This window comes from Mangifera indica, chromosome 5 (genome assembly GCF_011075055.1).
Source record: "Mangifera indica cultivar Alphonso chromosome 5, CATAS_Mindica_2.1, whole genome shotgun sequence".
Lineage (NCBI taxonomy): Eukaryota > Viridiplantae > Streptophyta > Magnoliopsida > Sapindales > Anacardiaceae > Mangifera > Mangifera indica.
Window position 1 is genome coordinate 15,602,411 of NC_058141.1, and position 13,027 is coordinate 15,615,437.

The following is a 13,027-nucleotide window of genomic DNA, read 5'->3' on the forward strand; positions in this document are numbered from 1 at the left end:
ACTTTCTGCCATAAGCTTTGATGCTGAGGCAAACAAATGTGACCCAAAACATATAAAAGTTCAACCTTTCTATATTCATTTTGGAGGCACCATGTGCAAAATGAGAAATAGACGAGGAAAAAGGAGGAGGGATTGTACTTATTACTATGTGATCAGATACAATTATATCATGTAATTTTTTTTTTCTCAACAGTCAGATATAGTAAGCCTGGGGTAGAACTTCTTTGACTACAAAAATCATGTGGCCCACACAATACAGGGGAACCATAGTCTGTCATATTGCTTGAATAACCCGATCAACTACTTGTTTATTTACTAATTTTACTTATCAAATTCACCGCTGTCTAGTGATCTGCTGATCACCAGAACACTGCCTCAGCCAAGATCTAGACTCTTTTTCATAGCTTCATAAATCAAGTATGTAATGCTCGCAGCAGGCACAACCTTGAGAAGATTCGGAAAAATTCCTTTGTAGAAACCTCTATAACCTTCATTATGAAGGGTTCTCCAAAATACATCAGACATTCCCTTATAAGCAGCAGCAGAATTAGAGCGTTGAGCTTGCATTCTGGATGGCAAGAACACCTTTAAGTCAAAATGAGTGTGAAAAGGATACACTATAACCACTTCAGAAAACTTTCACAATTGCCAAAGAAAATACTGTTCATGCATAACATGATACCTGGTTCTGATAACCTGCAATGGATAAACACATGTTGCTCCAAGACCTCCTGAAATTGTACCACAACCCAGCTGCACAATAGGGCCAGGTTCTACAGAAAATATAAAAGGTTTTAAGAGTGCAATTTTTCAAATATTCAGAATATACAAATCTGAGAAATGAACAAAATGTTCAAAGCACAGAGGGAAGATTGTACCGCTTTCATGAAAAAAGTAACTCTTAGACAAATCTTTCAGAGTTTCATAGACAGCAAGGTCAATGCCAGCATAAGGGATAATCCCAAGAAGAGAAGGAACAAGACCTTTATAGAAGGCCCGAGGACCCTCATGAACCCAGATATCCTTTGTTAAAGTCCCCAACTTCAAGGCCTTTCCACCTTCAAGGGAACACGTCTGTAACCGAGTTTTTACAAGATCCAATGGATAGATAGCAGTTTGTGCCACTCCACCTGCCATACCACCGGCCAAAAGTCTACCGGAAGGGCCTATATTATCCTTGTCTTCCCCCATAATATCTCCAACTACATTTTTTAAAATTTCATATGCATAAAACTTTATGGCACTTTCAGGTGCAACCTTCAGGACATTTAACCCATTACCTCGGAAAAACCCCAACAAACCCTCATCCTTCCATATCTTTCTAATAGTAGGCACGATACGAGAATTTCCTGTCTGGACTTGCAAAACCACTTTCAGACGATCAAGAGGCGCAGTTGCAGTACGAGAAGCAGCTCCTGCAATTCCTCCTGCAATAAAAAATTTGCTTCTCTGAACATGTTTACTGATACCTTCTGGAATAACAGCCTGTTCTCCAATATCTACAAGGCATACCCTTTCCCAGTGATGATATATGTTCTCAATTGTCACTTCATGAGGATAGAGTAGAAGGAAATCCCGCCATTCTTCAAAAGTTATGATTCCATTATTATCCTTATCCACATGCTCAACAAATCGGGCAAGTTCATCATCACTAATTTCAATCCCTGAAAATAGAAACTGCCACAGCTTATAAGATTGAAAAAACTAACAGAACCAAAATTCATGAACCAGGAAATGCTTCCACCAAAGGCCAAACAAGAAATAATTAGAAATAATCATACAATGGTACCACCAAATGCATGGAGTAAATTCAAGGGAAAAGAAAATAGTTAAAAGAAACTTAGACACAGTAGTCTGTACAAAGCTGTTGAGCAGTATCAAAGACAAATTAATTGTAGCTCCCAAAGCTCTATACAAATCATAGATTGGGGTCTACTAGAGTTTGAGAATACAGGAATAAAAACATGAAGAACAATGAGGGATTAAAGTCATCCTATCCTCTTTATGAAAAAGCCAAAGGAACCTTAACAATTCCTTACACAGACCAGAAAGAATTCCACTCAAGATACAGGTAAAAAAGGTTCACACAAATTATTGAAAGATGACAGGTGGAGGCACCCTATGTACTCCAGCAATTTTCAAACTCCAATCAACATTGATTTAAACAGTTGTTCTTTTTATAACAATCACAATATGAGAATGGCCTTCACTTGTTTAAAATGACTACTACAGAATATGAGATGTGGCAGCCACAACTAAACCCTCTAACACGATAAGAAGTCAAATTTGCAATTTCAGTAGTAGGAATAGGATTCGTGGAGGAAAATGGATATGGAATAAGATGGCTAAAAGAAGAATGGCAGATACAGACAATCAAAACATTTGAACTTTGAGCTCTATTACAAGAAAGAGATGAAGGAAAATTTTCAAAGGGCAAACTCTCCAACTCCCATGTATTTACACAAGAAAAACTTCTCCTTCCCTAGGCAGAACCCCAGTATTGAGTCTCACATCCCAAGCGAAACTTCAATTAAAAAAGAACATCCATCTCATACACTAAGAGAAACTGAAACGGATCAAACTTACCTATGCGGATAAGGTAGGATCGGGCTGAACTTATTTTGGTAACAGCCCCTCCTCAATTTCCCTATAAGCACAAGTAGCAGCGAAACACAAAGATACGCATTCAGGGGGAAAATCAATTAAAATCAAATCTTTACTTTTTATCCCACGGTTATAAACGCTTCACAACCAGATTTAAATACTTTGAGTACTTGATGTAGACTGAAGTAGTTGAATTCAAGTGACAAACGTTGCCAATATCAACTTAACATACCAAACATCGAATCGCATACTTGAAATAAAGCTGAATTAAATGATTTCTGGAATGAAAGAAAGATGCAATAGAACATAGAAAGCAATGTATACCAGCCTTAACAAGAGCATCCCAAAGCTCCTCAGGCAAAATGCAACCATTGTGTTCGACATCGATTGCTTGAAACATCCTATAAAGCTCCATCTCTTTGTCATCCATATACCTCTTGAACTCGTGATAATCCACGCGTCCATCTCTATTCGCATCGCACACTTTCAACAAATCTTTGGCGTAAATATACTCCGGCGGAATCTGAAGAGCCGACAAACCCTTCTCGATCTGTGCATAATCCAAATACCCGATATCTGCCGCATCAAAGAAATTAAACAAGCCCCGAATCCGAACATCTCTCTCTTCTTTGCTTTCTCGCAATGCTAACAGTACATGATCCATGGTAACCGGACCCGATCTCTTGACCGGGTTACAACAACTGGAGCGGGTCGAAGTCGAGGTGGTGGACGACTCCATCTTGGGTAATCCGACGTGTTCCACCGCGTGTCCTGCCCCGGTCATTTGCTCTCAACAATCGTCAAATTTCGATATTAGCTGGTGCTTCACACGCATAGCATCGATCTCCCAGTTACAGAGGAATTGAAATCAAAATTCTTTGTTTCGTTTTGGACGAGTGGGTCAAAAAACGGATGGTCAAACTTCCCAGGATGACACGTGACAAATTTTTTTAGGACGTTAATTATAATTTACAGCAAATATAACTAAGTAATGATGGAGAAATTGGAATGAAAATTCCTTGTTTTATTTCGCCGTTAAATAAATTTTAACTTTATTAAATGTTTAATTAAATTATTATTGAATTTGTGACAACGTGAAAATCAATATTTTATATATAATTATATTATACAAAATGAGTATCCAAAAAGTTACCACTAAACAATGTCATGGCGCTGCCGACCAAACAAGCCCTTCATAAACTTCTGAAAAACTTTCTTCAATTGTGTAGTCAAATCTTAAGATTTTTTCCAATTGGATTTCTCAAGTAACGCAGAAATCAACAAACTCAACTAATTATTAAAAACAAGAAAATTAATTTTTTCGGATAAAAAATCACATTATTATTAAGAAATTTATTTTAATATTTATATATCTAAGACATTTTAAAATATTACAGTTACACCCCAAATCTTAGATCCCCCTCCCCCCAAATCTTAATACAACCAATTTTATTTGGCTCTATTATCTTATATAATTTGAAATACACCCCTGGATTATACTTTTTAGAGGTACTGGGGAAAATTATATGAACCCCCTTAACTTATATATCTATAATTTCTATCCCTTTTCAAAGTTTAATTTATAGGTCAAACTTTACAAAAAAAAAAAACTTTATTCAAAGTTTAGGGCAAAATTCTTACTTTTAAAGAGCGTTTAGTTTGGGTAATGTTTGATTACTAAAATAGAAAGATTGTCTTGAAGATAGATTACTTAGAAGATTACTGGGTATAAATGATTACTATGTTTGATAAAATTTTATACGTATAAATAATTATTGTGTTTGGTTAAAGGTAATAAAAGATTACTAGTAAAATATTTTACTTAAATGTCTTTGAATATGATTATTTTTAAATATTTTTTATATTATTTGTCATATTAATTAAAAATAAATTTATTTTTATCTCAAAAAATTAATAAATAATAATATAATTATAATAAACTCAAGATTACCTCGGTAATCTTTAAATGCCTAAGATGAAGGTGGTAATCAGATTACCACCTACATTACCTGTCATGTCAGCATCTGTAATAGAAGATTACTGTAATCTTTTATTATTGACAAACCAAACAAGGGAATAAAAAATAGATTACCAAGGTAATCTTAAAAACCTTTAACCAAACGCACCCTTAGGGTCATAAATTTATATAAAAAATTGTTTGACCCCTTAGCTTATAAAATTTGCACATGCACATCAAAATCTTCATTATGACTGAATATTATTTTGTTATAAATTTAAATCATCTAATCACTTAATAACATATATCAAATATATATTTATTTATATATCTAAAATAGGTATATGTAAATTTATTGTTTTTTTTTATATATAGGGAATATTTTTGTTAGTTTACAATTTGTTAACTATACGAGATTATAATAAAACTATGTATATTTATTTTAAGTAAATAAATAGATATATATTTTATATGTGTTATTATATGATTGAATAATTTTAAATAAAAAATAAAATAAAACCTAATTATATAATAACACATATAATTATATATTTATTTATATATTTAAAATAAGAATACATAATATTAACGTTAGGCTAATATATAGATTTTGGCTAATTTCCTATTTCCTTACATATATGGTTATTTTTATTAATTCCCATAAATAAATTAAATTATTGGCGAAAATATTTGGTGGAATATTATTTTGGTTAAAGTGGATATTCGGTTGTCCAAGCAAAACAGGCCGGATTTGAAAATTTTAAAAAGGCTTGAAGTACACACTTGGAAGTCACGAAATGGGAATAGGCACGTGTTAATCCTGAGAACTATTAGCTTCATTTATTAATAGACGGTTCTTTAATTTATTAAGTTGGGTGGATCTTTATTTTAAAGATGTCTACGTCACACCATCCAAATTTGCCCACGTAGGTTCCAGCCATTTTACTTTGCGCCCTTCCTGGAGTTACAAATCATATCTTCTCACTTTTGGCATATTCTATGATCACAGTAAATTACAAACATGAGAACACCATTAATCCAAATGACAAACATTCTTCATAACTAAGGAATCACAGATTAACTTCAAACTTATACAACAACAACTTGAAAATGTTACATGCAGTCAACTATCATGACTTAACACATTACTAGGGTACAGAAAGAGAGGGTAGACTTTGAGTCTAAGATGTGTTATTGTATATTACTACACATAATCTGAACTGGGAGAAACAAGTTCAAGTCATAATTGGTTGGTATTCATCTTCAACCTTATTCCTAAAAAGAAACTGTACAATAGCAACAGCAGAAACAATTCCCACCAAAACTATTGCTGCCCCAACATAAGCACTTCTGTTTATTTTGTCATACATCTGCGAAAACCAAACAAATATCATCGTTGGTTATTATAAATCAAGAATGGCTTTTCTTTAATTCAATAAGGTCGCCAAACAAATTAAACAATTGCCACTCTATATGAACAATTTGATCTAACAAGTCAGGGTAATCAGTCAGACTACTTATCCAACATATCTATCATTAATCTTCACCATGAATAGAAAAATGTTTGCTTCTGTTCAAACAATCCTTTTTATTTGCATTATAATTAGGTTACTACTTGGAAATCAAATAATAAAATCTTACTTTAACGGGGAGATGCAGGAGATGCTCAGGCTCTGGCACTTGGTCAGCAACCAAAATATAGAATAGCCCCATGACTCCTGTGTGTCCTCGGGTGCTGCTGTAGTTGGATTCTAAAATCAGTGTCTCCCCATCTGTTATCTTGACAGATCCAGGTTGAGGATAACAGGTGGACATTCCTACAATGTAACCAGCCTCGTTTCCGGCTTCAATCCCATCTCCGTAAGCTGGAATTGAAGAGCATATAGCCTTTCCATCCTGTATTTTCCACACAACAATATCATGCAAGGAAGCATTACCTATCAAACTGCCACATGCTATACATACCAATGGATAAAAGAGAGAGAAATTCAAACAAGATTAAAAAAAATGATCAAAATCACCTCTCGGTAAAGAGCAGATCCTATTCCCCCTGAGTGCTGGTGGGCAACACCATAAATGACATAACCACCAGTCGGCATGGTGAGGCTTATTCTTTTAGTGTTAATGCACTCATGATCAGCCACATCGGTGGCACTACAAGGCTCAATGTCATATTCAACCTGCACATATATTCCCATTAGTTTCAAGATCTGTAAAGAAACTGAACTAACAAAAACACCAGTAAAAAACTCCGAGGCATTCATTGTCAGGTCTCATATATGAAGGGTGGATTCATTTCCAAGCTATTAGACAGGTTAATCAATAATGAATGCATTCTGTGAATGTGAAAATGTTTCTACAATAATTAAAAAGTTTATCTCTAATGAAAGTCACTCCAGTAAGGTATAATCCAACAGTGTTGTTGGGGTTCATTTGCATTCCCATCCTTCTGCCTCCACCCCCACTCCCTAAACTTAGCGTGAACATCCTCACAAATGCATCAATGAGCAGGTAATGTAAACCACATCCCTCATCCCAAAACCTTAGTGTGAACAACCTCAAGAGGCTTTACAAATCAAGTACGTATTTTAACATTAATGCAATAAAACGAGAGCATTAAAGGCCCTGGAAAGGAAAAAAACACCTCAGTTTTATTTGGCTAATAATATTTTCAAGATTCCAACATATATCATGGAGTAATAGCTGCTAAAGATAAGCAAAGTCAAATTCAATTCCATGAAATGTCCAAAATTAATCAAAAGAATTTCATTCTTTCTCTAGTATGAGATTTGAGTAAAAAGAATTCACTCACCCGGCAATCATGCTCAGTGCTGAGTCCAGTTGAATCATTAAACCTTTTCCACTTATCGGTGATATCAAATATATAGATTTTAACAGGCACCAAGGAACTATCCCATTCAACCCACTTCACGGTATATCTCAGGTAGAGGCTCCTTGTGGCACCTTCAAAGCCATGTCTCACTCTGCATTGAGTCTGATCATAACAACATCGCAAGCCTCCAGCATAATCTGGCCTCAAAGGTCGGCCATATTCATCCACAGTAATATTATAAAGATCACACCTGCATTCAGTGCAACCCAATTTATCTTCCACACCTCGTGTATCAATTGCATGGACATTAAGCAGCCATCTCTCCTCATAGCCCTCAGGAATATCCGCAGGATTACCAATTTCTATTCCATAAGGGTCTGGGATGTGTGTTGCTGTTCCTCTTGTTTCAGATCCAAGGCCAAAATACTGCCCAAGAACGCCTTTCTGGCATATGCCATCATTTCTCACAATAAAGTAATCTGATTCACTAGGCTTCCTGCTGTCATTGTATTCTACATGTCCATAGTATCTTGCAACAACCCAATGGTGGAGATAAGTTTCATGAAGGGGAACAGGATTCCCTGCCTCGTCAATTACTTCTGCATTGAAACTCTTGAGAGAGATATGACCCCTGGGAAAGTTAATATTGTAGTAATATCTATTCTCAACAGATCCAGGTCCCAGCACAAACTTTGGCGATAGGAAAACTGCAGTTTTGATCTGATTTTCATTCAAAACCCCCTGTGAATATGATAAGCTCATTGCCAGCAAAAGAATGGCTGCTGAAATCCACCATCCTTTGTAAAAAGTCCTCATCGTTACCTGTGTGAAATTCATTATTAACAGTTAGTCTCTGCTGCAGACTCAAAGAAACACAGTCATAGAGTTTGAAATCCAAAAATATGAATGACCGAGCACAATCAATATGAAGATCATTCTATTACTTTATCAATCCATAAAAAAGGATTTAAAAAAATAAATAAATTCCCCGTAATTGAACAGGTAATCACAACTATTTGCCATTTAAAATATTCGCAATGGACAGGAAAATATGTCAATTCAAAAAACCCAATATTTCAGTAAGAACTCCAGCTCTCTTTAACAAAAACCCCATCTTTAATTCTGTAATAGACGTTTCCACATAAAGATTGCCTGAACAGAATACTACAAAAGAAGTAATAATGAACAGATGGTTTTTAGTACTTCATTGATTGATAAAGAAAACAATAAGTGGAAACTATCATTACATGGGACTGGGTCATTATGCACAAACAAATAAGAAATTAAAGCTTCTTAAACCAAAAAGTTGAAAACGTATGATCTTATGATAGTTTATAAATCAATCAAATATGTGAAAACGATAGTATTTTTCAGTCTAAACAATACGAGTATGAACCGCAGACGGAAAAAAAGTATCCTATGAAAAATAAACGTACCCGGGGATCGACGAGGAACCGCAACCGTTAACAATCCAGTCTTTTGAGTTGAAAATTTGAAGCATAAAGCCTTTGATTGATGCTACTGTCTATGCCATCAGCGATAACTGATATAGAGATTATACCGAGGTATGCAAGTCAGCCACGTGTTCCCCGAGGAAGTGCCGAAAGAAAATGTCAAATTTCTGGGCGTAAGCAATGACGTTCTGTCTTTCTTTCCAAGATAAAATTGGAGACTTCATGTCAACAGGACAATAACAAATCACGAATATCGATCCAAACTATATAGTCATTCATTACTTTGTCGGTGTATATTTGTCCCTTTCGGCAGTCAATCAATCTGGGATTATAATTAGTTTTTTGTATTAACGTGAGGAAATTTTGCTTAACAAACAGCCAAATTTAATCCCTGTGGCCTATACGAAAATACATCATTTGACCAGAAGTTTAGTATTTGTCGTTTTGGACAAAGGCTTGTACAGTATTTAAACTTAATTAAAAAAAAAATAAGTGATATATTATTATATAATTAAATAATTTTAAATTAAAAATAAAATAATATTTAATTATATAACAATAAATAATTATATATTTAAATTATATGTCAAAAAAAATATATTTATAACATTACTCAATTTAAAAATAATAAAATTTTGTAAATTCCTTTTTATTTTAAATTTAAATAAAGTATTGTTATATAATTAAATTTAAAATTAATTAATTATATAATATGTTATTCGAGTATAAAATTAAATTCTCGAAATTAATTACATTTATTAAATTAAATGATTTGAGAGGGTCTATGCTATTTTTGTTGAGACTTTTGGATTAAGACATCTCAAATAATAGACATCTCAAGTATATAAGTATGTCTACTTATAGTTTAAAACATAATGTCCCCTTCAAATAAGCTTAATTTTACCCCTTTATATTTTTTTTTATAGAAACACGTAGTTGTACTTAAGTATAATTTTTTTAAAGGGCAAAAGATTTATCCTCACTCAAGGTATAATAAAATTTCAAACTCTTACTTTTCAATTTTTAAAAATTCAAACACCTATTAATAACTAAATTTTTGTTAAAAATTTCAATTAGAGTTAAGATAAAACTATCATTTACTAAAAAAAATTAAAATTTTTATCACATTTTTCTCTCTCATATTTAAAAACTTACATTTTCCCCAACCCAAAGTTTAAGAGTGACAAAACTCCCCTAAGGTTTGTTCCTCTTCCTCCGGTGCCGATTTCTCCTTCTCTGGTTGTCGATCGTTCTGCCTCTCCCTTAATCTCTCCCTCTAGTCTCTCTCCTTGTCTCTCCAACTGGAGAAAGAGAAATTGACATTAAAGAAAAAGAAACAAACCCTATAGGGGTTTTTGTCACTTTTCAAACTTTAGATTAAAGGAAAATATAAGTTTTTAAATATGAGAGGGGAAAATGTGATAAAACTTTAATTTTTTTAATAAATAATAGTTTTATCTTTAACCTTAACTGAGATTTTTATCAAAAATTTGATTATAAGTGAATGTTTGAATTTTTAAAAATTGAAAGATAAGAGTTTAAAATTTCACTATATCTTATACAGAAATAAGTCTTTTGACTTTTTTTTTAATCAAATAATACCATATCAAGAAGTATTCTATTAGAACATTTTTTTTTTCTGATTTTTTAAAACTTGTAATAAGTATTTTATAATGATTCTTAGGACATGAAATTTGCAATAAAGCCAATTACAACATAAAATTACTTGTCGTAGCTGTGTACATTAGGTATCTGATATAAATACATACTAGTGTACGTCGCTAAGCCAAGCCAAGCCAAGCAAAAAGAAACTGAATTATTTCTACATATATTTATACTATGAACTAGAAACAACAAATCATAAGTGGTTGATATTCGACATTGCTCTTGTTTCTACGTCGATTCCATACTGCAAGAAATACAGCCAAAACTCCAACCCAAACAACTGCTGTCCAAACATATCCAGCACCGTTCATGTTGTTTAACATCTGCATTCAGACCTTGTTACAATCAAGAAGGCAATTGGCATCCAGATGAGCATGAACCAATCAATCATGGGCAAGTTTACATGTATTATCATGAGTCAGAAAGTTAAAGACTTACTTGAATTGGAAGACTTGAGGTATGAGGTATGGGCTTCGCCACCTGCTCAGCCACCAAAATGTAGAAAAGCCCCATCACTCCTGTGTGATGTTGGGTGCTGCTGTAGTTAGATTCCAGAATCAGAGTCTCCCCGTCTGCTATTTTGACAGAGCCTGGTTGAGGATAACAAGTGGACATTCCTACAATGTAAGCAGCCTCATTTCCTGCTTCTGTCCCATTTCCGTAAGCTGGAATTGAAGCACATATAGCCTTTCCATCCTGAAGAACCATGATATTTAATCAAGGAAACCAGAAAGCCTGCAGTAATAATGAAAAATATAGATTTTGATATAACCTCTCTGTATAAAGCAGAGCCTATGCCCCCTGAGTGCTGGTGGGCAACGCCATAGATGAGATTGCCACCAGTGGTCATGGTGACGCTGATTCTTTTGGTGTGAATGCACTCATCATTAGCCAAATTGGTGGCACTACAGGGCTCCACTTCATATTCTACCGGCATCATCGACCGGCAGTTGAAAACAGGAATAATGTTTCAAAGCCAAGATCAATTCAAAGAATGTCCAAAAATAACCCAAAACCATTTACCTGGCAATCATGCTCTGTGCTGAGTCCCGTTGAATCATCAAACTTTTTCCAAGTATCAGTGACATCAAATATATAGATTTTAACGGGCACAATAGAGCTATCCCAATCAACCCATTTCACAGTATATTTCAAGTACAGGCTTCTGCTGGCACCTTCAAAGCCATGTCTCAACCGGCACTGTGTATGATCATAACAGCATCGCAAACCTCCGGCATAATCTGGGCTCAAAGTTTGGCCATACTCATCCACCGTAATATTATACAGATCACACCTGCATTCTGTGCATCCCAATTTATCCTCCACTCCTCTTGTGTCAATTGCGTGAACATTCAGCATCCATCTATCCTCATATCCTTCAGGAATTTCAGCAGGATTTCCTATTTCTATTCCATAAGGATCTGGAATATATGTTTCTGTTCCTCGTGTTTCAGATCCAAGGCCAAAATACTGCCCCAGAACGTCTCTCTGGCATATGCCATCATTTCTTACAGGCTTATAATCCGGTTCACGAACATCACTGTTACCATGGTAGTCTACACGTCCATAGTATCTATCAACAACCCAATGATGGAGATAAGTTTCGTGAAGAGGAACGGGGTTCCCTGTCTCATCAATTATTTCTGCATGGAAACTCTTGAGAGCTTTATGGCCTCTTGGAAAATCGATGTTGTAATAAAATTTGTTCTCAACAGATCCCGGCCCTAACACAAATTTTGGTGAAAGAAAAACTGCGGATTTGATCATTTTCTGACAGGAAAAAGCTTGTGAGTATTGTATGCTCAATCCCATGAAAAGGTTGACTAGTAAAATCAACCATGGTTGAGAACAATTTCCCATTCCTGTCAAGTGTTAAGTACACTATCTTTAGCTAATTAAGCCAGAAAATTTTCGAAGTGTAGAGTCCAAAACGCAGTCCAAGGGAAAGGAGTTTGAACTTGAGGTAAAACTAAAAATGAAAATTTATAAAAATTTATGTTGGATGCGAAAGACTCTGTAACACACAAGTTTCTTAAAATAAATTCGTTTCTTTCACTCGACTGCACAAAAATTTAAAAAACTTTTGTTTATCAAGATACAATGATATAGACGTAATAAAAAAAACAATAATTTTACTTTTAACAATAACAGTAAAATTTAATAGACAGATGTGTATTTAAATTTTTAATAGTTAACAAGTAAAAAGTGAGTTTGCGCCAAACCTTTGGTGGGAAATAATCATTTGGCCATTATAGAATATTCTTAACCCAAACAAGTTACTTAATAAGTTGTTTATGCATGGTTCCTTTGTTTTTTTCAAATTAGTATTTTAATATTTCATTATCATTTTTCCCCACACGTTCTTATGAGAAATGAGGTGACTAAAAATAAATAATTACTTCAATCACAACACTTGTTTACACATATTTATTGGAAGATTACACAAATTAAATATTTGATTACTCCAATTATTGTGTCATATTCAGCCTTAATTTGTGATTGGTCTATGGCGAT

At 34.2% G+C, this 13,027-nt stretch overlaps 3 protein-coding genes across 6 annotated transcripts; all 3 read right to left on the reverse strand.

Moving 5' to 3' along the window:
- Positions 1–108: 108 nt before the first annotated feature.
- LOC123217060 (calcium-dependent mitochondrial ATP-magnesium/phosphate carrier protein 2-like) lies at positions 109–3,521 on the reverse strand. Of its 3 annotated transcripts, none has more exons than XM_044637807.1 (4): positions 2,929–3,521; positions 879–1,664; positions 683–773; positions 109–568 (listed from the first exon to the last, which is right to left on the reverse strand). In XM_044637807.1, the coding sequence occupies exons 1-4, from the start codon at positions 3,386–3,388 to the stop codon at positions 376–378; spliced, it is 1,530 nt and encodes a 509-aa protein (XP_044493742.1). In that variant the 5' UTR covers positions 3,389–3,521; the 3' UTR covers positions 109–375. The 3 variants fall into 3 exon arrangements, with proteins under 3 accessions (XP_044493742.1, XP_044493744.1, XP_044493745.1); XM_044637809.1 differs by having other exon boundaries at positions 879–1,677; positions 2,929–3,458; XM_044637810.1 differs by lacking the exon at positions 2,929–3,521 and adding an exon at positions 1,953–2,517.
- Positions 3,522–5,597: 2,076 nt separating this feature from the next.
- LOC123217391 lies at positions 5,598–8,984 on the reverse strand. The gene is made up of 5 exons (XM_044638399.1): positions 8,831–8,984; positions 7,374–8,216; positions 6,583–6,741; positions 6,203–6,457; positions 5,598–5,931 (listed from the first exon to the last, which is right to left on the reverse strand). The coding sequence occupies exons 2-5, from the start codon at positions 8,208–8,210 to the stop codon at positions 5,797–5,799; spliced, it is 1,386 nt and encodes a 461-aa protein (XP_044494334.1). The 5' UTR covers positions 8,211–8,216; positions 8,831–8,984; the 3' UTR covers positions 5,598–5,796.
- A 1,557-nt stretch (positions 8,985–10,541) lies between these two features.
- On the reverse strand, positions 10,542–12,642 carry LOC123216648. 2 transcript variants are annotated; one of them, XM_044637143.1, is made up of 4 exons: positions 11,530–12,642; positions 11,286–11,440; positions 10,952–11,209; positions 10,542–10,836 (listed from the first exon to the last, which is right to left on the reverse strand). In XM_044637143.1, the coding sequence occupies exons 1-4, from the start codon at positions 12,371–12,373 to the stop codon at positions 10,693–10,695; spliced, it is 1,401 nt and encodes a 466-aa protein (XP_044493078.1). In that variant the 5' UTR covers positions 12,374–12,642; the 3' UTR covers positions 10,542–10,692. The 2 variants fall into 2 exon arrangements, with proteins under 2 accessions (XP_044493078.1, XP_044493077.1); XM_044637142.1 differs by lacking the exon at positions 11,286–11,440 and having other exon boundaries at positions 11,537–12,639.
- Positions 12,643–13,027: the final 385 nt, after the last annotated feature.